The sequence below is a fragment of the Galendromus occidentalis genome, unplaced genomic scaffold, assembly GCF_000255335.2.
Source record: "Galendromus occidentalis unplaced genomic scaffold, Mocc_1.1 scf7180000076440, whole genome shotgun sequence".
Taxonomy (NCBI): domain Eukaryota; kingdom Metazoa; phylum Arthropoda; class Arachnida; order Mesostigmata; family Phytoseiidae; genus Galendromus; species Galendromus occidentalis.
Window position 1 is genome coordinate 110,908 of NW_003804429.1, and position 27,181 is coordinate 138,088.

Here is a 27,181-nt window from a genome sequence, read left to right on the forward strand (position 1 = left end):
GGCTCCGGATACCGCGGAATTCCACGCAAAGTCCGAATCGATGCCAATAAGAACTCGAATTTCGACTGCACAAGATCGGCACGAGGATGCAAACGGAGAGACTTGATCGATTTCCTTTTAAGACCTTCCCAGATGTCCAAGACACTTCGGAGCATCATTCATCTTGCGAACAGCTCCTACAGGGTATAACCGCCGGATCGGAGAATCGCAAAGCTTTGCCCGGCGACAATCGCGGCGGGGGCTTCTAGCGAAAATTGGAACATGAGAGGTCCGAGGAGCGTACTAGACGCAGAAATGGAACCATTGGTCCACGAAGCGGGTATTGAGATTTATGATGAGCTCTATTGCGTCATGCTCTCGGCCCAGCCCCTTCTAGATTCTAGAATTTGGATTACGGCAGAACCCAATCATGTTACGCGCTAAGCGAATCCTCTCACAAAGTCAAGATAAAACTTACTCGTTGCGGCAGATGCACGGAAAAATGACACTATTCAAGAGCCAGATGAGCTAGTGTCTCTTCGGAACGCTCCTATTCTGTCACAAGTGGTGAAGCTTTCGCGACACTCTGGCTGAGTGCAAACAAGCGTAAACGCTCCAGCTTCTATAGCTGCTCGTTTGAGTAGTCGGATAATCGCCCATCGACCCCAGCTTCCTCACGAAGGTCGTTGTGTCAAACGATAAAGTGAGTAATTAACCTCTGCTGGTGATATTTATTCCCTTTGATGACGGATTCGGACTCTGGGATGGATCTGAATAATGAGCAGACAAACGTGGATCGGGTTATGTCTGTCCAACGACCACGCGGTGAGCTTTTCACTTTAGGGCAACCCAGAGACAATGAATTATCAATCTGTTCTGAATGTATGGTGCCAGATGACGGCATGCAATCGTTATAAGATTTGTGGCCGTTGCCTCGGTGAATTGAATAATTTCATGCATCCGATCGGAGGCGATAAGATGCTGAAAAATCTGATATCACGGGGTTCTCGATTTTGAAAAGTCGCCCATCGCCATACCGACCCGTTCCGGCCTGGGTCAGCCGTCGTCGGGCGCAGACGTCACCCTCATTGAAATATTATCTGCTCATGAATTAATGACCCGTCTAAACAGCGACCCTGTCGACCAGGCACGATGCTGTATCGCATTGGGAAAACCTGGGATGCGTCGTGGATCCGCTGAGCTCATGGAGGCCTCTAAACGCCGGCGCCGTGGATGAGGCGGGTCTCGACGCGGATTTCGCCAGTGACCCTGTACGTTCTCTCAAGTACACCGTGCGGCGTGGGGATGAATAGGGATTCGAGCTTCCTCTGAGCTACACTGTCTCCCGCTGCCTGTCGGATCGCATCGTCTCCCTAGACTGGAATTAACTCCTCACTCCTTGCGTTTTTTCTGAAAACGGTGTATAGAGTATAGTTGACGAGTCGGACACGACCATAAACACACCCCATTGGGATTTGCAACTCGGATGCAATGTCATTTTTGAGCTGGAAGATTCTGACATGAGAAGGTTCCTCTTTCTTTGAATACCAATGAGGGCGCCCAGAAGAAGAAGGAGAACGGCCAAAAGCAGCTGTAGCTCTATCCGAGCTAAACCTTATGAATGCCGCATCCCCCTAGCTCAAGCAATCTCGGAAAGATCTCTTGTCAAGCTGCCTCATCCTATGCCATACAGACACAGTTACAAACCAATCAATGGACTGACTGAGTGGCTGACCGATCAAGTGACTGACTGCCTGCCTGCCTGTCTGTCTCTTTATCTGACTGTCAGAAAAATGGCGGATTGACTTAGCTAGGAAGTCGAAGGTGTCCTTGTCTCTCAAGTGAGTCGGGATTCCTCCTATTTTCCAGTAGGTTCTATATTCGCAGACGAGAGAGTTTTTCATGGGATCGACAAGATTTATGAAACGTCCAGAAGGCGCTTCGATTGAGATGAAGCACTTCTTGAAACCGGCGTGCCGCTCATCCGAGGGAATGATCGATGAACATTAGATCAATCATCAGTGATCATTCCAGGACCGTACTGATGTAGATGATATGCACTACGGGTCGGAGTACACGGCCTGAGGGGGTACCGGACGGTAGCAAATAATTCCTAACGATTTCCCTGTGTTCCGCCGCGGCGCACAGAAAGATCTTCAGCCCTCACAATGATTTCTGGTAAACGGAACCGAAGCTATCAGCCGGGCAAACTTCTAAGGGAGCTCGTGCGCTGGGAGTCGAGGTAATCATGGAACGACTGCTCAGAAGTTTTCATTGTGAAGGCCTTCTCGCCCAGTCTCAGACTAGTTTGAGTTCAAGTATGAGCTCCATCAATTATTGATAATCATCCTGCTGGCCACTCATTGTCAGTGTTTCGTGAAATCGAAGGTCCCCGAATCCCTGCTGAAGAGCCGACATGCAAACGTCTTCGGAGTGAACAAATCCGATTGCTCTGTGGGAGGCGATTACGTGTTCCAATCGTATTAAGGGGATGCTCTGCCTCTTATCGGGCGGCTTAGATGTTCACAGTGATTCTCCCTTCCTCCCTGCCGATCACGAGCCAGCGTACGCTTCTTATCCCATCTAATATGGACTTAGAGGACGAGTACTCAATTACAACATTGGCGTCGCGATGTCACAGACTAACGTTTACAAGGAATCGGACCTACAGACGCCGCGGTTTATGACCCCGTCATCGATTTCTTCACCGAAGACGGGGTGTGGTCATCCTTCCATCGGAAGCCGCGTCAGTCGACCGATTACCGTGATAGATGCCCTTTCTGCTAGGCAAGTGTCGAAAAAAATATCGGAAACAATCGTGGTCAATTTTGCAAGAAGAGCGAGACATTGACGCGTAGACATTGACATTGGACTTCAGAGTCGATTCCGTGGCAAGCCACCTTGATCGAATTCGTCAGAATCAGGGAGCGATTAATGAGCCAAGGAATGCCAATCTCCTGGTACCAGTGAACTCCGCGAAGTCACGTGGGAGCGAGGACCCTGTCGGTCCAATGGGCGGTTTGAGCGAATTTCCCGACACCGAATACTGTGTGAGTTGCCTCGATTCGAGGGCGAGCACATGCAAGCTCACGAGATTGAGTTCTTTCCAGAAGGGAAAGGTGCCGCAGTCTCTGAACGTATCGAATCGCTACGCGTTGCTCACAATTGGTACGCTGTGTAGGTAATTCGAAAAGGGTCAGACGAGGAAGCAGCTCGTGATATCGCGGAGAAAACGGAAGTTCTTCAGAAAAATCCTCAGTACCATCCTAAGACCCAGCGGTATTTTCTGGAGTAGCGTTCCGCTGCTATTCTCAGTATTCTCTCTGATGTTCCTTGGCCGCAGGTGTTTACGTTTCCGTCGGTAGAAGGCGACCATCAACTCGAGGGACCGAAGCAGTCGCTTACGTTTCTATCCACCGTATATCGTCACAAGTATTGTCGTTTTCGACCTCTCTCTACCTGGTCCGTTCAGGATCGTCTCTCGCGAGTCAGGCAAAATGAGGAAGTTAGGAGAAGATTTCCTGGAGACAGCCGAGTCTCGCCATCCAAGAAATCGCTGGGGAAGTTAGGAGGAGATTTCCTTGAGACAGCCGAGTCTCGCCATCCAAGGAATCGCTGAGGATCGATATTTCGGAATGTATCTCGCACCTACAGCCTCTCCTCCTGCATTTGTGGTCCTGCATGCGAAGGCCCTGACGGGTGAAATCACGAGCAGAACAGCGTTCAGGTCCTGCTTTCGGGAGGTTGTAAGAGCCCCGTCGGCTCGAATGAGGCGTCTGCCGGGATGGGATGATTTGGAAAATAATATGAGATCCCTCTAGAGCCCGAAATTCGCTCTCCCCGCGGAATGGCGTGAGTCTATTTGGGGCTGAGGCTTTCGCTCATTCCCTATGTATCCGTCCGCGCATTTTTCTGCTACTCCTCTCGGGAGTCGAAGGGCGCCACGGTCCCGAAACGTTCCGGGGTTGGAGTCACGGCCAAACAGCGCATATTTCGTGCCCGAAACATCCAGTTATTCATCCCGCAGAAGCATGATGGCTCCAGATGGAAGTCGCTGCCTATTTGTATATCATTCGTCCCAGCTGATGATCTAAGCATCGGAGTCGTTAAGCACACAGCTATCGATGCGGATGGATCGGCTCAATCGATAATTTCGACGGCCGGCGCTCCTTCCAGGAGACCTTCTTCTGTGTACCGTTTTTCTCGATGAGGAGTCCGCTCAACGATGCTCAAAGAACATCGATTTGTCTATTTTGATTGAGTCAGACCTTCCAAGCCGAACTTTATGAGTCTAAGATCGTGATGCTTCTCGGACGTCTCATCCATAGCCGTAGAGGCGAGATATCCCTTATGCTCAGCTTCTACATTCAACTCGAGCTTGTGGTGATTCAAGCTTCGAAACAACTCCACGGAAAACCTTCTCGGGAGAGAGATCGCTGGTCTGACTGTCTGATGGTCGCAACCCATCGTCGTGAACTTCATGAAGTTCCGGACCCCAGATTCGTTCATCGTGGATCCGAAGGGTCCTGCTTCGAGTTGTTCGGAGGACTCCTCCGAATAGCTTCCTGCTGCTTACCCGGCATCCAATGATGATCAATGACATCATGAGCTGGGCCCTTCAGTGTATTCGAGAAAGTCTCCCGTAAGGAGTTGACAATTTGTTGCATAAATGATCCATCTCATCGAGATATGACCTCCTCCGGGGGGCTCTGAGCTTGATCCTTGAGAAATGATGTTCGGGTACGTATATGATACCGAGGAGCGTTCTTCGTTTTCGGTGTCCCCAAGTATCCGAGTGGCACAAGCCGACCCCCAGGGGTGTTCTTTTGTTGCGACTTGTTGTTGTACAAGTTCGATGCGAAAGCCAACATCCGTCAAACTGGGACACTTTTGCATTTCAACAGCAGGAGCTGTGATAAGAGAGAGAGTGTGTGAGCGCGAACTTCCATCGTAACACTTGCCGAGTTCGTGATTGATGGAACAACGGAATAGTCGCAGACGAACGCCCTGAGATGGACGAAGGGTCGTTTGCCAACAGACTTCTAGTCCGACGGTCGGACGGTCGACCAGTCTGACCGTCGGCGTTCGGTCTGGCCTGCGATTGAGGACAATTCCTCGAGTTTCGGTTCGAAGGGGTCAACGCCCGGACCGTTCCTCGATTCCCCTAAGGGTTCATTGGGCGAAAAACGCAAATGGCTTGATGATCAGAAGACATTCACGGAAGTTTTTGGCGCCAGAGTCGGACACGACGCACCGATGCCTGAACCTCGGTCGAACTCTCGCTCGAGCCCGACCTCCGGGGAAGAACATGGTGGCTGTACGCCACTCAATCATCTGTACGAGGCAGCATCGATTCGAGTTGCTCCAAAAACAGTCAAATTATCGATCGACTCATCGGCGGAGGAAACCCTCGGTTCGATCCGCCGATATGCTTCAGTTCAAGGTCTTCGAGAAAGTAAACACACAGGGGGCATCCAACAGACCGAGACAGATGAAACGAGCCGCGTTCAGCATGCTCTGACCCGACCCGACCACACTGACTACTGTCTTTCCAAAGCGTCAAGCTGAAGTATCCTTCCGACGCTTTTTACCCATTTTCTCGCAACGGGGGTCTTCACGAAGCACCGATACATCGGCCACTATTGACCAACCCGATTTTGGATGTCCATCGCGGCGGCGGCGGTGGCGTCGTTGATAAGTCGACGTTTTCGTGGTCGGAACAAGCGGGTCAGTGTATTCGGGCGACACCCTTGAACAAACCCCGAGTTTTACTGTCTATACAAGGATGGCATCTGAATAATAAGAAATCATCTGATCTGCCCCTCCGACGTGGAATGAACTTTTTCGATCTGTGTCCGATTCCCTTGTCCGCACTGATGGCGCGAACATCGTGGCCAATGTCTCCGGTCCGATTCCCTATCGATGAACGACAGCTGTTAGTCGCGTCCGCCGCATGGGATGTCACGCTGTGCTCGAATCGGGTGTGTTCCCACATTCCGTCGATGTGACTGTCGCCGTCGACCTTGACGTTCCGTTCCCAACCCAGGTGCGGCCCAGATTATTCTCAATCCATTGGTCAACAAGTGGAAATTCACTGTTTCAACGCGTCCACGATGCTCACAGTCGCCTCGACTCTCGAGTCCCGAACGATGACCGCACATAAATCACAGCGGATCACCCGGAGCAAGGAATCAATCGAAGAACACTTACCGATACACGGCTAGCTTTCCTCGATCCTGCAAATGCAATTTACGAATTATCCACTTGATTTCATCCGAGCTGAGTTTTTTCGAACGAAAATCAATAAAGCACAACGTAGTGCAATGGTCAGGGCTATACGCGCTTGTGGTCTGTCGGCTTGGCGTAAAAACGCTCTTCTGTGAATCTTTATTAGGACTGTCGAAGCTAAATCTGAAGATACGGAGAAAGACCCATCTGGACGTCTGTGAAGATAGATCAAGATTGATGCTCGACAGAGTCTCCGAGAAGGCCTACACAAAGCGCCGATCGCTCCGTGTCTTGCCGAATCATCGCGAGGAACATCATCGATATCGGAAGGACCTTACGCGCATTGAACTAATTACGAGGGCCGCGGTGAGGGACTCGGCCGTCGATGTGTTCGCCGATCATAGCCTCGGGGCGGGTTTCCAGATGACCGTTGAGGAATTATGAACAGATGTCATCTGTCACAAATCCTCTCTATTCTCCAGAGCATGGTTCATCGAAAAAGAAAAAGACTGTACCGTCGAAGGCCGTCTTTCCTCAACGAGAGAAGTGTTTGATTGAAAGAGCAGATGTCTTCGCTGATTGGAACCAAGTGATAATTGCTATGAATTGAGAAATTATCTTGACGCACGGCGTGATTTGCTCGGGCGTCGATATCTGACAGCTGCACAACAATGAGATTTATCTGCAGCCCGGCGAACAAGGCAGGAAAGGTGGGAAACCTCGTCAAAAACGTTCGGGTGGTAAGTGTTATGGTAATCGTTCCTCCTTCTTCATCTGTCGGAGTCAAAGAGCCGACATAGGAGCTTTGCCTCAACAAGTAGAGTAGCTTTCCAACGACCATTTTCCTTGCGTGGTTCATTGCCTATCACAGGGGTCATCGGTTAATCATCATCATTACTACTGTCGCGAATCGGAGGAAAGACTGCGTGGAGCTATCTTATTGTTATCTCGCGAGTTGCGGGACAATCTTGTCTTCTGAACGACACAACCAGTGGTCAATAGTTCCCATTTCAGAATTCATGCGAAGAAAAAATCTGGTAGAACCATCAGCCGCGGTGGTGGGAGCTTTGCTCGGGCATCATACAGAAGCTACCCGACCAGTTCGATCGACCGACCGACCGACTGACGGACTGACTCCTGGCACGAGTCTGCAAGAGCTCCTCGGCAGCTGCGGACGTCAGCGGTTGCCAGAAACGGAGTCCACGCACTAAAAGACTCTTTGCCCCTAGGCTTCCTCGCCATCCGGACTCCCTCTGTAGAATCGACTCTAAGACGGCATCGCCCGCTGTGGAACCGATCATCGCAGAGAGCGATATTCTCAAAATCGGGGAGGACAGTACCGACCTTTTAACTCATACGACACTCATCGGTATAACCAAGGCCGTCCGAAAGTGACAGGACGTCACACACCTTCGGTGCGAAAGTGAGCGACATGGCAGACTGTGAGAAGAAGAGTCGGAGCGGACGACCCGAAGATCTGAAGACCGTCGCATGTCCCTCAGAAGAATCTGAGCGGGTAGGTCATTCGAACCTTCCGATTCAGGAATATAGGTAACTGATAATGATGGTCTGCTCGGACCCGCGTAGAGCTGCGCGTCCGCTGTCGGGTTCTGCGAACAATCGTGAATCATGAAATTGATTGGAGGAGAGCACAGCGGTGAAACATGGGTAGGGAGATGAAGTAGCCGCGTCCAGCGGCGGGGACCGAAGGGAACTATCGTCCGACCCATCTGGGGAGGGGGGGCTGTATCGTCTGGGCAGGAGTCTGAACCGCGGAACCGCGGCAGGAATGTTGTGCCGAGATCGCTGCCGTTTCCCTCGGAAGCCTCGACCGTATACGCCGGGGGATGATTATTCCCGACGTACTTCGGCGCGGTCGGAGCAAAGAGTTATGTGAGCGATGAGCTCTCCTTCTCCATCCGACAGTTTTTCTTCTGTGATGATGGCTGGGGTGTCATCAGAACCGCGATGTGATAATGGGATAAAAAAACTAAAAGGGGGAGCGAATCCAATTCTGCCGTTTGCGAAACATCCGAAGAGCTCCCTGCTCGTTGCAATGAGTCTTCCTGCGGGCAACATCGCTCAGCCCCGTGGCCGATGATGTCGCGTCAAGTTAGCGATTTTCATCGAATTTCCCAAACGAATAGCCCGTGATCAACTAGGTTTGTGAAGAATTCTTGAAATAGTTCCGACATGGGAGCGAAGATCGAAATCGGTGAAGCTTTCGACATATTTTATTGTTGTCGGTCGACGTTGAACGTCGACATCGTCAACGAATTCATTGAGTACTTCTGAGCCCACTCGTCGCACGTGACGATACAGGGAGATGGATGACGAGCATCAAGTCCTAAAAAGTTTTGAGTTTTTGGTAGATCTGAGTAATTCCAGAAGGTGCCGCTAGTGAACGATGGAGAAGTTCACCCTTGCCACGGAGCAGAAGATCCAACTGCGTGAAAGATGGATACCGAGAGGCGAGGGTGGATCATCTTCAGGACAAACGCTGATGTCGTCACTCTTTCTCATTCTGCCCCCTCGCTATAAAAAGCTCACGAACTCCGAGGAACAGGCAGACAGTGGATCAAACTGTGAGAGATGCGACAGTTCCGTTTAGGCTGCGTTCTCCTCTGTGGTAAGAGGACGCTTTTCTTGCCGGAGTTCATACCGCCAGAGCAGATCAGGATGCGGATATCGATTGTTTTGTGATGCGTGCTCATCTGTCATGAAATTCGTGCTGGTTCTCTTAATGGATAGTTGTGCGCCCGGAGGAACGTTCGGCAACTCATTCCTACGCGCTATGCGGGGAACGAGCCGATCTCGGGTTATACTCGGGAGCCCGTCGACGAAGTGGGATTGCAGATTTCTTGTATCCCCCCGTTTGGGAAACAGAATCCCAGAAGGCTGAGACTAGAAGCTCCAGACTTATCCTTGCCAGTGATTGCCACTTGGTGATTCAGAAATTCGCGCTCTCCGATCTGGGGCTCCTCGACGCGCGCCGCCTGACCTGAGAAAAGTTTGACCCATCCAAAAGCATCTCTAGCGATTCTTTGTTCTTAGTTTTGAGTCGAGCCAGACTTCTGGGGAGACCTCCCCAGAGGCCCATCGCGGTTTCGACTATCCTCATTCACCATCTTCCTAATTAATGATGATGATGATGATTGAGAACCATAATTTTTCAGGGGCAGCTTTACTGAGCACAGCTGCTGCGGTAAGCTCATCATTTGTACTTTTAGTGTTCATTCGGCGGCCGTCCGAAGTCAGAAATGCTTCAAAAAGATTTCGACACGGACTGGTCGTAGGATTCAAATTCGCAAAGACCTTCGACCCCGATCGGACTCGTTGTCAGAGTCTTTGACTCGCGGCTATCATAAATATTTCCTATGGAAAAAAACGTCTCCCGAAAGTAGCTGGATCGAGGTGATCGTGCCTTCCTTGATTGAATGAGACAAATCTTCCACAGCAAGGATACGGCGGCGCTGAGGATTTGATCGGGAACACAAAGGACCTCCCTCAACCCGAGTACACTCATACGGGACCTCAACCGGACTACGAGAGACCAGCTGAGATTCCTCGACCAGCTCCTCCGGTAGAGCCTGATTATGAGCCGGAACCTGCCCCGGTAAACGTACCCACGCGACCTCCGAATCGTCCGATCCAAAACTATGGTCCCACGAGCCAAGGGCCCCGGCCTGCAGCTCCCGCTCCCCAACGACAGCCGGAGCCCAGACCTCTAGCTCCGGTCAGACAGCCATCGTACAACCCAGAACCCACTCCCGCTCCCCAAAGACAGCCGGAGCCGAGACCCTTGACTCCGATTCGTCAGCCGTCTTATTCGCCAGAACCCGCTCCGGCACCGAGGCCGACTGGACCAGCTCCCGCGCCAAGGCCGGCTGCGCCACCAACGAGACCTTCTGCCCCTCAAAGACAACCCGCTTACCAGCCGGAGCCCGCTCCCGGACCTCGACAGCCTGCTTACGAGCCGGAATCCGATTCCGCGCCCGAGGCACCACCTGCCTTCGAGCCCGAAGCTCCAGCCCAGGCGCCGAGACCCGCGCCGCGCCAACCGTCTTACCAGCCCGAAAGAGCGCCCGCGCCCCGACCGGCTCCCCGACCCGCTGCTCCGCCTGCGAGACAGCCTGCTTACGTCCCTGAGCCTGCCCCTCGTCCCGCTGCTCCAGGTCCTCGACCGGCAGCCCCCGCACCGGGTCCTCGTCCCGAAGCGCCGCGACAGCCTTCTTACGTTCCTGAGCCAGCCCCTCGTCCCACCGCCCCAGGTCCTCGACCGACAGGTCCCGCGCCAGGACCTCGTCCCACAGGGCCCGCCCCCGCCCCAGTCCGACAGCCCGCTTATCTGCCCGACCGGCCAGACGAGCCTGAGACGAATTCCGCCGCCCAGGCGCAAGGACAGACTGGCCCGTCATCATCCCAAGGCGCTGCGGGACGACCGTCGAACGATTACGACGCTCAGTTCGACGATGGATCGTACAAGGGAGACGACGGCCAAGTGTGGCCCGCCATACGAGGAGAGGCTGGGAAGGACTACCCGGTGTATTCGTCTGTTCCCGAGACTGGTTTCTCGTGCGACAGCCAAGAGCTGCCCGGATACTATGGAGACACCGGCGCCCAATGTCAAGTATTCCACATCTGCCAAGTGAACGAGGAGGGCGAAAAACGTATCGACTCGTTCCTCTGTCCGAACGGAACAGTTTTCAACCAGAAATACTTCGTCTGCGATTGGTGGTACAATTACGATTGTTCTGAGACGGAGGGATACTACAGTCTGAACGCCGAGCTGTACAAGGAGCCCGAGCCCGGAACTCAGCAACAACAAACCCAGGCGCCGACACCGCAGGCACCTCGCCAGCCCGCGTACACACCCGAGCCCGTCGGACCTGCCCCGGGTGCTCCCCGACAGCCGGCATACGTTCCCGAAGCTCCCGCTCCCGGAGCGCCCAGACAACCAGGACCTGGAGCGCCACGACCTCCCGCTCAACGTCAACCGTCTTACGTTCCGGAGCCCGCTGCGCCAGCGTCTCGGCCCGAGGCGCCCAGACAGCCTTCGTACGAGCCGGAACCAGCAGCACCTCGTCCGGAATCTCCTCGCCAGCCATCTTACGCTCCGGAACCCGCAGCACCCGCGCCAAGACCCGCAGCACCCGCGCCAAGACCCGTAGCACCCGCGCCAAGACCAGCCGCCCCTCGTCAGCCTTCATACACGCCTCAACCCGCTAGTCCGGCTCCCGCTCCACGTCCAGCGGCTCCCCGACAGCCCTCGTATGTTCCGGAGGCACCGGCGGCCCGTCCCGCTCCTCAGCGACAGCCGGCGTATGAACCCGAGTCTCCCGCGGCCCGGCCACCTCCCCGACAACCGTCCTACACCCCTCCCGCTCCGGCTGGCCGTCCCGCTCCTCAGCAGCCATCTTATACGCCTGAAGCTCCGCGACAGCCCTCGTATCAGCCCGAGCCAGCACCTGCACCCGCTCCGCCACGACGGCCCTCATACGAACCGGAGCCCGCTCGAGCCCCGGCTCCGCCGCGGCGGCCATCCTATGAGCCCGAACCAGCACCCGCGCCGGCTCCGCCGCGACAGCCCTACACTGAAGAGCCAACTCCGCAGGATGCCCCGCAGGAAGCTGCACCTGGTGAGTAATTGCCCTCCGATCATTTTTGAACACTCGGAATGATGCCGTTCCGGCGCAATCTTTTCAATTCCCACATCCCGTTCCCCAGCTCCCCAGAGGCCGAGTTTCAACGACAACAACCGTGTGCAGAGCCAACCCGCTCAGGGACCCACTCAGAGCTTCGAGCAAGGACCTCCAGTGGAAGACGATGAGGAGGATACCGGAAGATACTACGGACGTTAGATTTGAGGAATTTCTATTGAACAGGAAATTATTTCCATACCGGAGTGGTGCGCCCACGCAATGCAAAACTTTTCCTGAATTCATCGCTAAGTCATGGTGATATTTATGTCCATCGATCAGTTCACAACCCCGCAATCAACTTGATTGCATCTTCCTATTTATTGTTCCCTCTCTCGCTGCTGTCGTCGTTGTTGTTGTTGATGTTGTTGTTGTTGCTGTCGTGGTTGTTACTCGTCGAATGAGATGGTTCCTGTGTTCATTAGGAGACTGTATATTAAAACTGAGGCTGGATTGATTGAACTTGCCCCGAAGTCGCTCCTCAATGTGTGAAGTTCAACACTGCCGACAAGTGGAGCGCTGCGTAAAATACAAGCCGGACTACTCATACATTTTTCCTTTTCAACAATAGGCTTCTTAGAGGCTACGACGTACAGTCGGCCGGATCTAGCTACCAGAACTCTCCGATTGTGATCCCCAATGGGTTCTTCTCGAGATTAGGTACATCTGGGGAATTTCATCCAGACACAGCAACTCGAACTCACTAGAGCTCTGAAATAGTTTCATTCAATTCTATCCCGAGTTTCGACTAAATTGTACAGATATACCTAGGGGGCTCACTTCTTAGACTGTCTTGCTACTCGAGCGAAATCGAAAGCGCCGAATGAGTTTTTAGAATTACTCGCCACGTCCCGAACGAACTCGGCGGGGACTCGTAGCCGATCGCTGCTTTCGAACTGATAAAGACTTTCTAGAATATTCTCCCTCTTTCTCCTCCTGAATGTGAGTGCTAAGCCTTCTGTTAGTTCGAAGGAGACCTTCCGGAAAGAACATTCATGCTGACTCGGATACTTCGTCAGATTTGGCTTACGGGTCATCTGCCGCAGAGTGTTCGATTGAAAATGTAACAATTCCTTGAGGTGGTCCGGGAATACGTCGCGGCGAAGACCAGATCGCTTTGCCTCTTCTTTGATGACAACGTGCAAAGGAATATCGGGCTTCGACGGTGTGACTCGCAAACGCAAACCCAGAGCCATCTGCAGAGCGTTGATTATGACATCGACCGGCATATTCAAAGGCAAAATGTACAAACACGGCAAAACGTCCAGCAAATAAATTATACCGAACTGGGCTTCTGCAGTTGGTTGGACCAGGTCATAACGATCAATCGTGAAAACGGATAGACCGTCCTTGCGGACGAAGTACACATTATTTTTGTACACTTTCGTGACGTCGTCATTCGTTTTGTCGAGAGCTCCGCTCAGGTTGACGATGAACGACATCATGAGAATATTATCTTCGACTTGCACAGAAAGTCTGCTCAATGGCATGTTTACTTTGATGATGCCCTTTTTCGTGGAAAAGCGAGCTCTCTGACAGGAATATTTCGAGAACAAAAACCGGGTGACGTCATGAAGAGAACCTAGTGGTAGACAGCACGAGATGATTTCATCGACGCAGCTCGAGATTTCCCGCCCGACGAATTTATCGAGGCAATCCGCATTCCATTGAAGTGCGTCTCTGCGGTATTCCGCTCGATACTCTTCCAAAAAGACTTTGAGAGGATGGATCTTCCAGTTTTCTGAAAATTCAGATATGAGATATTGAGGATTCTCTCCATCAGAGTTCGGACCGTCGGAGGACTGAAGCCCGTCAAGTCTGCAACTTCCGTGTGTGGAAGAGTCCGACCGACAGAGGTACAGTCAGGGTGAGGGGGAACGGGGAGGGATTGCGGAATGAACGCCCGATTTGCGCAAGGAACAGCTTTGCCAGCTCCCGAAAAATCCGGAACCACGGAAAGAGAATGTCTCCCTTCAATAGAGAGGACTTTGGACATAGAGGCAAGGACGGGGTGACGTGGATTGATGGATTTATCTGTGTTGTTACTCTAATACGATGACAGTCGCACACGGAGGAAAATCGACGCGACGAACACATGCTCGCACGTACTCCCCTCTGGATGAGCTCGCGTATGCTCCGGCGATTATTCCTGAGGTTCCGACCTTAACCCACAATCGGGAGGTACCACAAGCTATATTCGAGAATCTCTCACTCAGTGGGAGATCGAGAAAACTCACCGATGATACATTTGAGTGGATTGTAATAAGCAGATCGAGGTGGGATCGGGAGCCGGGGTACGCTCAGTATGGCTTCACTGATCGCCGACTTGGAGTAGGTTTTCGTCTTCTTGCGTCTATGCATCTTATCGGCTCCCTACGAAACCTGTTCCATCACTTGAACTTAAATTAGATGTATTGCATGTGCACTGACGGCTTCACACAGGAAGGAAAAGTTGATCGGATCCGCGGCTCACATCCTCCCTCGCGGGTCTGATCTGAGTGGAGTTTTCAGGTATACGCGGGCTCGAACGTGTCCCAGATAAGCTCGAACTAGTCGTCCGTGAGATAGACAGGCAATCCAGCTGAAGGACAAGTTTCGAACGCGGAGCTTCTATGGGCTCATCTTCGCCGCGTCAGGAACTTGCCGCCATTTTGCGAATATAAACACTATACCCTCTCACAATTTGGCGCCATTCTCGAACCACGACTGCTCTATCGAAAAGGTTTCGTTCAGCTGTTCCGCGGGTGCTGCCCGCCACAATGACATCCCTGGCAGATCAGGGACTGAGTTTAGTGAAAGAAATACTAAGATGTCCAGATTACCTCCAGCCAATGCGCGAGGATGCTTTGAGGTACGATCACTTCCTTGGCATAACATGTTGTTTTCGAGGCGACCATCGGAACGGATGCGAACATCTGCGATAATGTAATTCATCTCGATTGACAATGTCGACACTCATGGTTGAGGGATGTTCTAGGAATATATTCGAAGAAATGAGAGCCCTGAACGAGGCCAATCAAAAAGATGTTCGCCTGATATCCGCTGCGGATTCGGAACGGAGTGACGGCGCGCCTGATGTTCATGTCGTCCTCTACGTCAGACATCAACTTCTGCTCCGACTCCGGAGGTTCCCGATTCAAATCTCACTTGGGATATCCGTGGTCAATGAATTTCAATTCCCAACTCCTCCCAGAGAGCGAATGGAGAAAGCATAATACCAGCCGGATATTCTCTCCTCAGATGTATCATGGCCTATCTCGATGGTCGACTCAAGGTGATACGAGAGTTCAGATGGGCCTTCGGCCCGGTTCTCACGAAGGATCTCAAAGCCAACATGACGGATGGAGAGCAGAAATGGTTTATAGACTATTCAGCTTCTCTTGGCAGGTACCTACAGTTAGGAGCTCTTCGAGAAATAGATTCCATATGGAAATGCACAAGCCCGGACGGATTCTTGGTGACTCCTTCCAGAGCCCAAGGCGATCGGAAACAATCGCCATCGCGCTTCGCCTACCGATTCACCATGATGTTCCGGTCAGTAAATGTCGAGCTTCTTTGCAGATACATGTCATCGATTGGAGAAACCGGAGTGGATCTATTACAACACAGCAAGCCCCCGAAGTCCCTCTATGTCGAGGTCCGAGTACTCGAGGACTACGGGGATTTCGAAACTGAAGATGGTCAGGTCGTGGTTCTTGCCAAGAACTCTACTCATTTCCTCGAGCGGAGTCAATGTGAAAAACTCATTCGACAGGGAGTTCTGGAACACGTGGTTACTTGAAGCAATGGCCCTCAAGTAATTGTATCTGAGAATCTTGGATAAGCCCCCTCCCTTAGAGTGGAGAATATTTATCATTGGCGCATATACGATTGGATGAAAAGATACCTAGTTTCTGCGCCATAGATGCTCATCGATTTCTGATGGCCACCTTGGGGAGAGATCATCCGGGCTGGGTTTTTGTTAGTCGGGAATATGTATATGCTCGGAATAAAGGGTCACGAATGTCGAAATGAGCGCTCGAGCCGATGATTGATGACGTGAACTTCTCGAACTTTTATTAGCTGCTGATCCGATTACCTAAAACTCGCTCCATCGGGGATGGGATCATCATCTCGAGTATGAAAATTTGACTCCTCGTATGAATGTGCCGAGCGCGTCCCTGTGATCCACATGGATAAGGCTATGAGTTGTGGATAAGGCTGCTTCAGAGACAGTGGGAATCCGCGGTGGCTTTCCGCGCGACTCATATGAGCGACGTACGCCTCTTCAGCTTTACTCTGCATTAACAAAAATATCTCCCTCGTTCTTGCGCTCGAATCATACACGAGCTTTCCTAAACTCTTTTTCCGATCGTGTACAATAGGGCTTTCCAGCGGTGCATGGAACTCCGTTAGATCTAATCGTCGTCGCTGCGTTCCGCATTTGTGTCCATATCTGTGGATTGATCTTCGCGATTTCGTTTACGAGGCGCGTCCTCAGAAGGCGAGGCATCTCTCCGTTTAGACGATTTCTTTCCACCAGTTTGGTAGTGGAGATACCTGAAATGAACGGGATCGTAAAAGCTGTCGCACCTTTAGAGGCAACTCCGGCCCCTCATCGAAGACTCTCTAATAGACTCGTTTTGGATGCCACGGAAGTCAGACTTTCAGCGAGCAGGATCAAGTCACTGTCGATGATTCGCACCGGGGTATTGGCGGAATTTCTAAGAATCGAAACTCCGCTCTGGTTCGAGGCTCTCATACGGCTCTCCAAGTCAGAGCGATGATATTTACCGGAGGAGGATGTTGGTTTTCTCTGTAGTTATCGTCTGCGATAAGGGGTGATCTTTTAGCGGAAGGTAAGTTGGAGGCTTCCGTGTGCTGTTTCTGCTCTGGGAACAGGGTTGAAATTTGGCGAAATTCCGTGAGTTGAACGACGGCAAGTTGCTCAAACTTGCTTCGACACCTTCAGAGCTGCACGATGGCCCAGCGGAAAACAATGTTTTCGTGGGCAGATTCCTCATAACGTTCGCCATTTGGTCTTGGATTCTAGCCGGGCCACGTTCTCCCTCACTCTGCGCTCCGAATGGGAATCTCACCAACTGGATTCCGGTACAGAAGACAGGAGTCGACCTCCGAATGCTGCGAGGCCAGCAGCTCCTTCAAGTTTAGATTTGCTTGTTCGAACGCGACGTTTCCGGATCGCTGTCAGATCGGAGCGCTGGAGAGTCAAGGATTCGGAAAGACCTTGGAGTCGACACATTCACGCCTCAGAATCCCTTCCGGAATAAGGTCTGCGCATATCTGGAGTCCAGACAACAGCCGAAACGAATCGATCTGATCAATCCAACACACTTACACAGACACACATAGAACGTACCTCCCCAAAACTCTTCCTCTCGAGATAGAAGCTTGCTTCAGGTCAGACTTGCACCACAAGGTCTCGGGAAGGGACGGAAAGACGAATTTCTAGAATGAATTCCAAACTCAAGGGGCTGAAAGCTCCCGCAGAGCGCGGCGTCTGGCGCTCGGACAGTTATTGATTGAGCGAGCCATCTTGAATCCCGTATGCCGCCTTGTGGAGCTGCACATGGAGAAGAACACCCGAGAGGAGTTCCCATCGAATAATGATAAAAATGTCTCCGCTTTCAAACTATGAAACCTGCCGATCGGCGATTCTAGGGATAATACTCAAGACAATTCTGCTACGGCTGGGCATCCTCAAGAATATCGACGTTCTTGCTCATGCTTGAATTCCCCCTCGTTTCTGTGGACATCAAAATACAGGGCTGCTGTGCGCGAGGATGAGCCAATGTTGGGCTGCTCGTTATTGACGCTCAGAACCACCACCCGCCTCGCTCCCTTCTTGCTGCCCGAAGATCTCCGCGATACGTTTCTGCATGATGACGGCTTAAGATTCCCATTGGACGTTCTCCTATATGGTTCAGGGATGTCGTCTGCATTCGTGGAGCGCGGGCTCGACAGACATCTACTCAGCAGCGGCGGAACTAATTCTTTGTGCCAGGCGTAAATTAAACGACACCGCGAGATGAGAGGTTCAATTTTCGCGAGAGCCTTCTCAGGGGTCAGATATCGAATCTTCGAGATCCCACATGACGGAGTTTCGCCGAGGTGTCCAGATTCCGCACCCTAACATGGCTCTCTTCGCATCAATCTATATCTCATCCTGAGGGTCGGGCTGTCACCGTCGGAAGCGTGACCATCATCCCGACTTTAGGGCGCAGCTAAAAATAAGGAAGACCAGCTGGAACACCATATTTGGCGATGAGACGCGTATGAATATTTGGTATCGTCTCTTCTTTTTGTTTGTTGTCATGGGGGTGCAACACATAATAATCAATCTTAATGACCAGTGGCACCGGATATTCGGTCGAGTCAGAGAGAACCTCCCTGAGTTTGGGGAGTCAAGGCCCTCACTCGATCAGACGTTGCATAAGCTCGACGGAGTATATTGCGTACCGCTTGCCGAACATCAGGAGCGTGAGGAATTAGCAGACGACGCATCTCTGGCCGCAATCATAGAAGCCTGGAGGCGGTACTCAGGGGAAGTAAACATCTTCTTTTTTGGCGAATACCACCTTGGCTTTCAGATAATTCCGGGTTCTTCCCCGCGAACCGAGCCTGGGCATTATGGGAGACATCCACATATTCAGGTGATGAGCAGATCGATTCGTAAGATCGAAATAAGTCCGGAGAAGATCGATGTCGGTGCCAACTTCCAAGATGGCTGGCGGTTTCCGTTTCGGTTTCCTTTTTGCTTCGGTTCGTGGCGTGTGTAGGTACGTATGTGAAAATATTTGAAAATTCCCGAGCAAACGAGACTATTCTTGCCACCCCCTCCGGATATTTGGGGTCGGAGGAAGACTCTAAGCTCTCGTACGGGTTTTCATCGACTTTCTTCATTCTAGGGGCCCGAAACACAACAAAGCCGAACCATGGTGAGTACCACGTTTTTCCTGCCATACCTGTTAGAATTCGGGATGGTACAGATCAGAAAACTCTTCATCGATCTGGTCGTATTCTCTATTGGAGCAGTCTCCAACCGAGCACGCATGGGTATATTGACCTCCCAGGAAGCTTCTACAAGCGTGAAGACTCCCCGTTCTATTTTCGTGCACGAAGCTTGGGTTGCCGGTTTTCTCCCCTTTGTGGACGAACAGAACCTGAGACTTCAACGTTGATTGGATAGTGTGCCGCCGGCAACAACTCTCGAAGGAAGTATCTCAGCGAGCTGTCGAGGCTCACAGAACTGAGCTTCAGCTTCAACTGATCGGCATATCCTTTCTTGACTTCCAGCCGAAGCAGCTGAAAGATATCAAAGAGTTCTTGATGACGGCGCGCCGAGAGGATGCCAAATCCGTCAAAATAAAGAAGAACCGGGATTTGGTGACCAAATTCAAGGTACGGTGCTCGAAATACCTGTATACCATCGTGGTCAAAGAGAAGGAGAAGGCCGAAAAACTGAAGCAGTCTCTCCCCCCTGGTAAGTGATTAGTGATCAAGTTCGGCGCTCATCATTATAAATTATCCATTAATCATGAATAATTCATCGCTGATTATATAAGAGCCGCGCAACCAGCTAGTCCCGTGCCGGGCAACGCTCAATCTTCGCTCTCCGTTGCAGGTCTTCAAGTCATGGAGCTGAAGTAAATAAATTGGGACTCCTCCTGAGTTTTACTTCTGTAAAGCAGTGCAATCATTCATTTCATACCTGAGGATGAGAGACCGATTTGGCTCCCGGAGCTCAGCGGAAGTAAATCGGAATTGTTCCGAATCTGTCATTCGGGACTCAGAGGGTAGCAAATGGGGTCTGGGCGCGAAGAGCTGCATTTGCCGGGGACTCGCTCTAGTTCTCTAATGTAGGAGCCTCGTTCTGCCATGTCAGGGCATTCCATTTATTTCCTTCATCATCTCTCCGAAAAACCGTAATCCCGTAGCGTGGAGATACTACAATCGAAATCGAGAGAGGCGAACGGGAGTACAATGAGTTCAATCATCGCCCCCGGTAGTGGTCATTATGAAACCATGAGGAGCGGAACGCTTCTTGTTCCCCTCCCGCCCTCTTCGGAGGGCCTGAGTGCTCTTTACCTCCGTATATCCAGAAAGGTGGTTTCCAATGACAGCGATCCGTTCGGGATCGACGACCAAGTCGAAGAGATGTCATCTGCTTATTCCGCCGTACAATCATGCGTGTGAGATACATGGAGCGAAAAGCGAAGCGTGCAGCCGGTCATGCGGCTCGATGTGGGTATTGTGGTAATGTCCCCATTAACACTGAAGCAAATCACGAGGTCAGGCTGGAGATTCTTATTCTATTCATCAATCTATTGTCTCACGATGATATCATTCGTCTCTATGGAGCCACGAGCTTAATAATGCCAGTATGTGCGACTTGCAATATTCTTAGACTCCGCCTTTACTGGCGAAGAATCGCGGGAAACTTGAAATCATTTCCGATGACTAGGCATGTAAGTTTTCTGCAACAAATCATCGCCGAAATAGCGGCGTGTCGCGATTTGTAATCGCGAATTCCGCGGAAAATCCCGGAATCCCATCGGAATCGTGGAAAGATCTTTCCGCGATTTATTTGCCGAATCCGCGGCGAGAGTGGATCCTGAGAACTTTGCCGCACAAGTTTGTGTCTCGTGGTGAATCCTGGTCCGGTCGGATTTCCGAATCTGTGGTCTTTATCGAGCGATACCAGGCTTTCACCGGCCCCCGTTCAGGCTCGGATTACGGTCGATCCTCAGAGTCTGATTCCTCAATCAGACAGAAGTTTCTCCGTGGTTGTTCGAAGGAAATCCTTTCGGAGTGATCGGGTGAGGGGATGACAGTTCCGCGGGAATCGGTAAGAGTTGCCGAGAACCATGCTTTCCACGATCGATCCGCTCGCCGCGGAAATTTCACAACCTGACCAATGACTGGCGAAAATCGTTACCTAGCTGGAGATCTTGTCACTTTCGCCGCCGCGACGAAACGATTCCTTCCATCGAAACGCTGCGCACAAGGCGCGCATTGACAGGAGTCTCCGATCGGGGAGCTGGAGCCGGTGACATCCTCACAGCGTTCCAGAACGGGATATGAGAAATGATGAAATAACGTCACGACTCTACAATCGAAGCGCGAAGGGAAGTGAGTTGTTCTCGAGCATGATCGCCCGAGGATTCAGAACATCAAGAAACTCGATGCGGGGAAAATAAACTTGACCGTGCTGTCCGTTTTGCGAATCTGCGTACCCTATTGCTGCGAGCGACAGCGCCTCGATTTCTGGCTCGACTTGAATCGGTGCCAACGGAAGCTGTAAGAAGACGCTGATGAAACAAGGAAAATAGTTTATTTCGCTCAAGCTGGAAGTAGTATTTTATGCTTTATGTGAGTCGCTAATGGAAAATCCGGAGCTTCCATCGCTCCATGAGGGCACCCGTATGTCATAACGACGAGGAACATTAAATCGAAATTATTCATCACTATTCAAGCCGAATGAAATGACAAGCTGTGGCTATCGGATAGACCTAGAGACGGTCTGTCGGATGCTGAGCATGTCGAATGCAAGGCGACAGCAAGCCTTTTGCTTTGTATCCGCCAATGTTGCCACATCGCCGCAAGCTAGACGACCAACATGGCGCAGTCTATTCATTCCGGGGGCGGATACATATATACATATATCCCGGAGACGCTATTCGCCATGCTACGGAGAGATCAGTAGAGGTACCGCCACGAGTCTCCGATCCGGGCTCGCCACTACCCCGGAAAAGAAGAGTTTCCCCTCATCTGAACTCGATCGCTCGAGAGGGATCGGAATTCCCATCGAAGAGGTCTCGGTTGGATCCCTCCGAAGCTCGAAACCGGAATAGATTCCGACGGAGGCATCACCCACTTGGATGGCCTTATGTTCCCACAGTTGGCACGGACTCATTCCTGAACACCGTTATAGAGTTGAGCGGTTCCAAATATACCGTGAAGATTCGAATTGAAGGGCATGCTCGTCTATTTGCCAAGCCCCACAACCTGCACATTCGTTGTAGACTGATCGTATGTTAGAATCAGGCCTCCTATTGTTCCCTTGCCTCAAAATGAGGCTAGAGTAAGGTTCTCTTCGACTACGATAACCGCGGGGTCCATCGTACAAATGCAAACGCTTTCAATTCGGAAAAGTCTATCAGAGTCTTCAGTTATTTTTCTTCAGTTTTCCGGACATGGATACCTGGTTTTCGGCTTTAGAAAAAGCCCGTTCATTAGAGGCTGCTCGTATGTTAGAGACTGCCCTTTCATTCATTCCAAGCCTCCGACACCTGCTGCTCTATCAGACTCTCCTCGTATGATAGAGACTGCTCTTCAATCGGAATAATTCCGGCTCCCGGTCCTGGAGCGATCAGGGATATCGAAAAAATCGAGGTGGACATTGATTTCATGTCTTTGTCAAGGCTTCCGCTTTTTTTGCACCGAGAGCTGAGCCGACCATCCCAACATATGAGGAGTCTTGACCGGATTTTCATTACCATGCATCGGGACCGGCCAATTCCCAACTGTAGCCTGCGGCCAAAGAGCTAACGATAATAGCAATATTGCCTCCGGAAGACTCACTCGGGACTAATCGAGCGGGAATCTCCCTGAATAGACTCGGTGGAAGCTCGGACGACATCCGATTCCCTTCTGGAAGATCACGGAGTCCGATTAAGAAGTATACTTCTGACTCTGCGACGATTCTGCGTATTCAGTGGGAAATAGATGAGCTCCTTGGTATGGTAGAAAAGTCAGCACACCTGTCAGTCAAATTATGAGTTTCCGAGATTGGAAGAGAGTCCTCTCATAAAGTATTCGAACCTGCGACATGAATCTCGAACCGTGAGCGTTGCGGGGGACGGCAAGATGAACTGTGGAAAGGAACTCAGCAATGTCAAATAAGGATCAGAAGCCGTGCGTTGTCGCGGAGCCGAGTCTAGATGCAGGGGAAGACGGATCGCTTGCGCTCCGCTCAAGGGAAACACGCTCCGATTCTTCGACAGACAGTCGATCCGCTTTCACTACAGACAGGAGAGGGGGTCTCGAGTTCTCGCGGTTCAAGCATATCACGATGTTCTTCGAGAGCGATTTTTCGTCGATTGTAAATATGCTATCGGAAAGCAGCTTGAGATGCACCGTGACAAGCGGGAACGTAGGTCGTGTCCTTGACCACGAAGATCTTCCTCTTTTCTTCCGCTTTCCCTCCGCGCCTGCCGTATCTCCGCAGAGGGAATGTACCGACCGCCCCCGCCCCCCCCCGCGTTGAGGAGAGGCACTAAGCCCTCGCTTCAGGAGATCGTCATCATCGGCTTCCTCCAAAAGAGCGTGAGCTATCGATTCCCCTCATTTTTGTCTGAACTTCATGTCTATCCAAGGAACGAAGAGCAATCGCCCGCCTCGACCGATTCCGCAGAAGTCTGTCTGAATGAATACATTCACAGGTCTCATTTTTCATGCGGCGCTTTCCCCGGCTACAACTCAAGCTTCTTGATGTAATGGAGACGAGCCTTAATAAAGCGCTTCTGTTACGTACCCGGGTCTCCGCTGCGTGTAAGTTCTGATTGCAGGGAGTGAGTCCTGTTCCCATCTTCAGAAGAAAACGCCGAGCTTTAAACTATTATTTAATGCAAATAAGCTCCGAGTCGTTGCCCATTCCTGTTCGGACTGGCTCGTTCTGCCTCCAGCTCCGAAATTACGTTAGCGAACAGATGAAGAATCGTAGCTGGAGGAATCTTCCTCCTCATCGCCGAAGGCAATAATATATCTTCGTACTCGTTGGCCCTCGAGCCTCCGAGCCCTAACGAGCGGTACGCCTCCATGGTCCGACGGTGTTGCCCAAACTTCGCGTAGAAAACGGGGGAACAGCGGGATTTTGCGCATCATTCAATGAGTCGCAAGCACAACTCAAGAAAAAATCTCCCGTCTGAGATCCCTCATCAGACATTGGAATCTTAAGTCGCCCTAGGAGTTCCGGGGAGCCATGCCCGGCACCTTGGTCCAGGTGCGTGGCCATGTGCTCGTCGCTGAGCTTGCGGTCATCCAACCGCACTTCACTCGGATATGGCCACGTGCTGACCGCACAGGGAGCGCGGGCCGCTTACGAGCAGTCGCTCGGGCGTGCCAATTCAGCACATAGTGATTTGGACAACGTTCCACGATTTCCACCGATAAACATTTCCATTGGAGCGAATAAATCTACGGAAGGCATCATTCAGACGCCCTGTTCCCCCGGCCATTCGGAAGCACCGGCCATCGCAGGTTCCGGCCCAGGTTTCTGAGAGAGTTCTCCCACCCCACTCGCAGCTCGCAGCGCGATAGAATACCTCGCGACGTCATAAGACTTATTTGGCAGCGACGCATGATGTCATTACCCGTGATTCACTTAAGGTAGATCAAAAAATGCAGAAACTCGCTCGAGATCCTGGACTGTAAACTGTTTTACATCAACTCAAACAGAAAAAAAATATGCCCTGAGCGCGTACAAGCTGGAAATCATTTCATGGAAAAGAGGTCAAGATCACAGATGATACGGAAACAGTGTAGGAGTTATAGGGATGCTCTTAACACCTCGAGCGATTCTGTGACGCTGTAGTAGCGGCCTTCAATGAAAGCATGACGTAAAAACAGAAATTCCGGCAGGCGGCTCACCGCAGAGAAACAATCGGCAGTTCTTCTGGAATCTTTCGTGAGTATATCATATTTAGCCGTCGGTTTTTTTTATTATTCCCCTCGGGTGCCCGTCGTCATCCAACGACTCCGCGATGAAATGAGCGACCAAGAGTGCCCGTGATGGATAGAGTTCGGTACGGGTTGTTAAGGCGACTCGAAACAAAAAGCAAGCCGTGCTGAAATGCGCTGCAAGTGTCCAAGAAGATCACGCCTAATGTAAATTCCGACCGAGCTGCCGTCCTACCGACTAAGTGAGTGACTGAGTGACGAGCAGCGATTTGCATTTTCCGCGGCAGCAGAAGTCATCGTCAGAAAAGATAAGGAAGCAAGCTATACTTTGATGTTGATAGCTACGGAACAACGAGGAGACAGGCGGCGATCCGACCGACTACAACAATGATGGAGTCGAATCACACTTCACTCAAAAAGTCTTCATTTGAATCTTCATAGACCTTTTGAAAATTCATGAGCTCCGCGCTGAACGAGCTCAAAGGTAGCGGACCCACCACAAGCAGACGTAATATATGTACATACATATAGAAGCCGCATAACACCACAAGTATAAATATATCTGGAGCCGTCAGTCCAATCCCACTTTCGGCAATTAGACTCGCACGAAGGAGGAGCGCGTAAAAGTCGGGAGGAAAGAAAAATAAATCCATGCTCGAAATCGGACTCTCTCCCACAAAAATTCCCGGCCGAGGTTGTGTCCGTCGTAAAATTTATGTTCTCGGAAATAACATGTTTACAGATCCTTGCGTGGGACGGCAGTGAATAGATCACGAAGGCGCTCTTGTCCGGATTGGATGTGAGGTCGCTGCGAACACTATATTCTGTGGTTACCTCCGACAGATTCTGCTTGTAGTGGTACTTCGTCGACATTAACACAAGGTCGTCAGCAAAGAGCAGATCTGGAATGTCGGAGCATGGCTCCCCTCCCCTAATCCAGGTCCATCCGGCTCCTCTCGTTCGGTCTCGGATATTCCGCATGAAAAAAACGCATGACGTTGGCCAGCTCAAAAGTAGCCCCCGATGCGGTCCTATCGATCCCGCACCCACGGGGACTCCGGCTCGTACGACGAAACATGAGCTCTGGTTCCCCAGCCCGGGAGACGAATGTCTCCTCCACATACTCGGCAAATGATTCTTAGGTTCATCATATTCATGAAATCATGAGGGCTCGGAGCGATCACGCCAGAATTCTGCAGTGGCGAGCAGCCGTCAAAAGAAGCTTCACTTCAAGGTTTCATTAAGTGAATGCTAGCCGAGAGGTCAGAGCGGTCTGCGCATCATACGCGCTGATTTGCATGGACTAGGTGCTTTCAATCCGCGAAATGACGTTGTCTCTCGTAGAAGAACGCTGATTTGAGCCAAGCAGCTGGTCTTCCCCAACGGAAGCTCTCCGTAAACCCCATCGGAAACGAGGCTGAGGTCTTCTCCGGAAACCGGCGCGGCGTCTCAGATTCCCCAAACCGTAGGAGGTTGCGCGTCCACATCGGGAGGCTTGCCGGAACAAATTCGAGCAGTGCTCCTTGTTGAGAAACGAATGTGTTCTCAAATAGGAATCGAGTTGACTCCGCCGTTCTGTGACCTCTCGGAACCGATATTCACTCCGTCACTTCCATTCAATCCTGTAGCAGAACATCTCTTTCATCATTTCGATGAGCGGATGCAAACTTTTGCCGGAATTCGCTCTGATTTCCCGCAGACGGCCCAACCCGCATCGAAAGGTCACATCTCCTCGTAGATTCCGACAGCTACATCATAATAGGAGCAAAATCAGCAAGAGCTCTTCTACGTCACCGGTTTCCGGGGCAATCATCTGCCCTGTTGAGCTACCTCTCGAAAAGATCAAGTGGAGACTCGTTCTCTCGGGAACCGAGGTGATTTTCGTAGACCGCGAAACGGAGTCTGATGTCTGGATCGCGTTCACGGTAGAATTGGCGGTCGGTTTGGCTCGCCTCTCGCAATTAAGACAGCGTCCCTTCCTCGGCGTGGCATCACCGCCCGCTCGTTGCGCCCGATATCGTTATTATAATCGTCGGCGTCGTATTTTATCTATATGATGATTGTATTTATATCGATCAATACGCTCGAGCATTAACCCGTGTTTCTCCGACACAACGCCACCGAGATCGTGTGCCGTTTCTGTCTGTACGGCGGCGCTGTTTGGTGGGTCTTCTGGCTGTCGGTTCGTCCGTTTAAGCGCCAAGTCATCATCGCGCCCACGTTCCTCGAACAGTCGCGGCTCGTGAGACGGCTTTCAACGAGGATAATTTTAAGCACGCCGCAGCGGTCGAGAACGCTGTGTCAAATCATTTAAAAAATCTAGCTTCCTTTCTTCTGACGCCTCGTATCTTTCGCGAACGAGTTAGCGTTGAATTTCTGTCATCGTCACCTTTGTGGAAGTCATCTCTCAAAATGCCTCTGGGCTGAAGCATTTCTTTCCACCCCCGAGCTCTCTTTTACTCGCGGAACAACGAGCATCTTGAATTCGTCGGTAGAAATGTTTCCCGAGGCTCGATGTAGGTGGTCGTCATTCCTACAATGCTCTTCTCCGTTGCACGGTCAGAGAATGGTGTATCTAGGACATACCGTGTTCA

General features: G+C 51.5%; 4 protein-coding genes across 4 annotated transcripts; 2 read left to right on the forward strand and 2 right to left on the reverse strand.

Moving 5' to 3' along the window:
* Nucleotides 1-7,639: 7,639 nt before the first annotated feature.
* LOC100901383 (trithorax group protein osa-like) lies at nucleotides 7,640-12,068 on the forward strand. Its single transcript, XM_003739221.1, has 3 exons — nucleotides 7,640-7,723; nucleotides 9,665-11,846; nucleotides 11,935-12,068. Exons 1-3 carry the CDS (start codon nucleotides 7,640-7,642, stop codon nucleotides 12,066-12,068), a joined length of 2,400 nt encoding a protein of 799 aa, XP_003739269.1.
* A 521-nt stretch (nucleotides 12,069-12,589) lies between these two features.
* Nucleotides 12,590-14,431, reverse strand: LOC100901526 (uncharacterized). Its single transcript, XM_003739222.2, has 2 exons — nucleotides 14,144-14,431; nucleotides 12,590-13,647 (listed from the first exon to the last, which is right to left on the reverse strand). Exons 1-2 carry the CDS (start codon nucleotides 14,265-14,267, stop codon nucleotides 12,683-12,685), a joined length of 1,089 nt encoding a protein of 362 aa, XP_003739270.1. The 5' UTR covers nucleotides 14,268-14,431; the 3' UTR covers nucleotides 12,590-12,682.
* Nucleotides 14,432-14,585: 154 nt separating this feature from the next.
* LOC100898016 (DNA replication complex GINS protein PSF1) lies at nucleotides 14,586-15,819 on the forward strand. Its single transcript, XM_003739202.2, has 4 exons — nucleotides 14,586-14,757; nucleotides 14,884-15,033; nucleotides 15,147-15,293; nucleotides 15,468-15,819. The coding sequence occupies exons 1-4, from the start codon at nucleotides 14,666-14,668 to the stop codon at nucleotides 15,685-15,687; spliced, it is 609 nt and encodes a 202-aa protein (XP_003739250.1). The 5' UTR covers nucleotides 14,586-14,665; the 3' UTR covers nucleotides 15,688-15,819.
* Nucleotides 15,820-15,936: 117 nt separating this feature from the next.
* Nucleotides 15,937-17,259, reverse strand: LOC100898159 (DET1- and DDB1-associated protein 1). The gene is made up of 2 exons (XM_003739203.2): nucleotides 16,680-17,259; nucleotides 15,937-16,445 (listed from the first exon to the last, which is right to left on the reverse strand). Exons 1-2 carry the CDS (start codon nucleotides 16,919-16,921, stop codon nucleotides 16,304-16,306), a joined length of 384 nt encoding a protein of 127 aa, XP_003739251.1. The 5' UTR covers nucleotides 16,922-17,259; the 3' UTR covers nucleotides 15,937-16,303.
* Nucleotides 17,260-27,181: the final 9,922 nt, after the last annotated feature.

Bases quoted from the DNA above. Each gene is read 5' to 3' on its own strand.
- LOC100901526 (XM_003739222.2), bottom strand. From the start codon at position 14,267: ATGCATAGACGCAAGAAGACGAAAACCTACTCCAAGTCGGCGATCAGT. The intron at 13,648-14,143 runs GTGAGTTTTCTC...CTGAATTTTCAG, and splicing joins TCCACTCAAATGTATCATCG to AAAACTGGAAGATCCATCCT.
- LOC100901383 (XM_003739221.1), top strand. From the start codon at position 7,640: ATGGCAGACTGTGAGAAGAAGAGTCGGAGCGGACGACCCGAAGATCTG. The intron at 7,724-9,664 runs GTAGGTCATTCG...AATCTTCCACAG, and splicing joins CCTCAGAAGAATCTGAGCGG to CAAGGATACGGCGGCGCTGA. The intron at 11,847-11,934 runs GTGAGTAATTGC...CCCGTTCCCCAG, and splicing joins CCCGCAGGAAGCTGCACCTG to CTCCCCAGAGGCCGAGTTTC.
- LOC100898159 (XM_003739203.2), bottom strand. From the start codon at position 16,921: ATGGCGAACGTTATGAGGAATCTGCCCACGAAAACATTGTTTTCCGCT. The intron at 16,446-16,679 runs GTAAATATCATC...CGTTCATTTCAG, and splicing joins AAAACCAACATCCTCCTCCG to GTATCTCCACTACCAAACTG.
- LOC100898016 (XM_003739202.2), top strand. From the start codon at position 14,666: ATGACATCCCTGGCAGATCAGGGACTGAGTTTAGTGAAAGAAATACTA. The intron at 15,034-15,146 runs GTTCCCGATTCA...TTCTCTCCTCAG, and splicing joins CTTCTGCTCCGACTCCGGAG to ATGTATCATGGCCTATCTCG. The intron at 15,294-15,467 runs GTACCTACAGTT...GCTTCTTTGCAG, and splicing joins TATTCAGCTTCTCTTGGCAG to ATACATGTCATCGATTGGAG.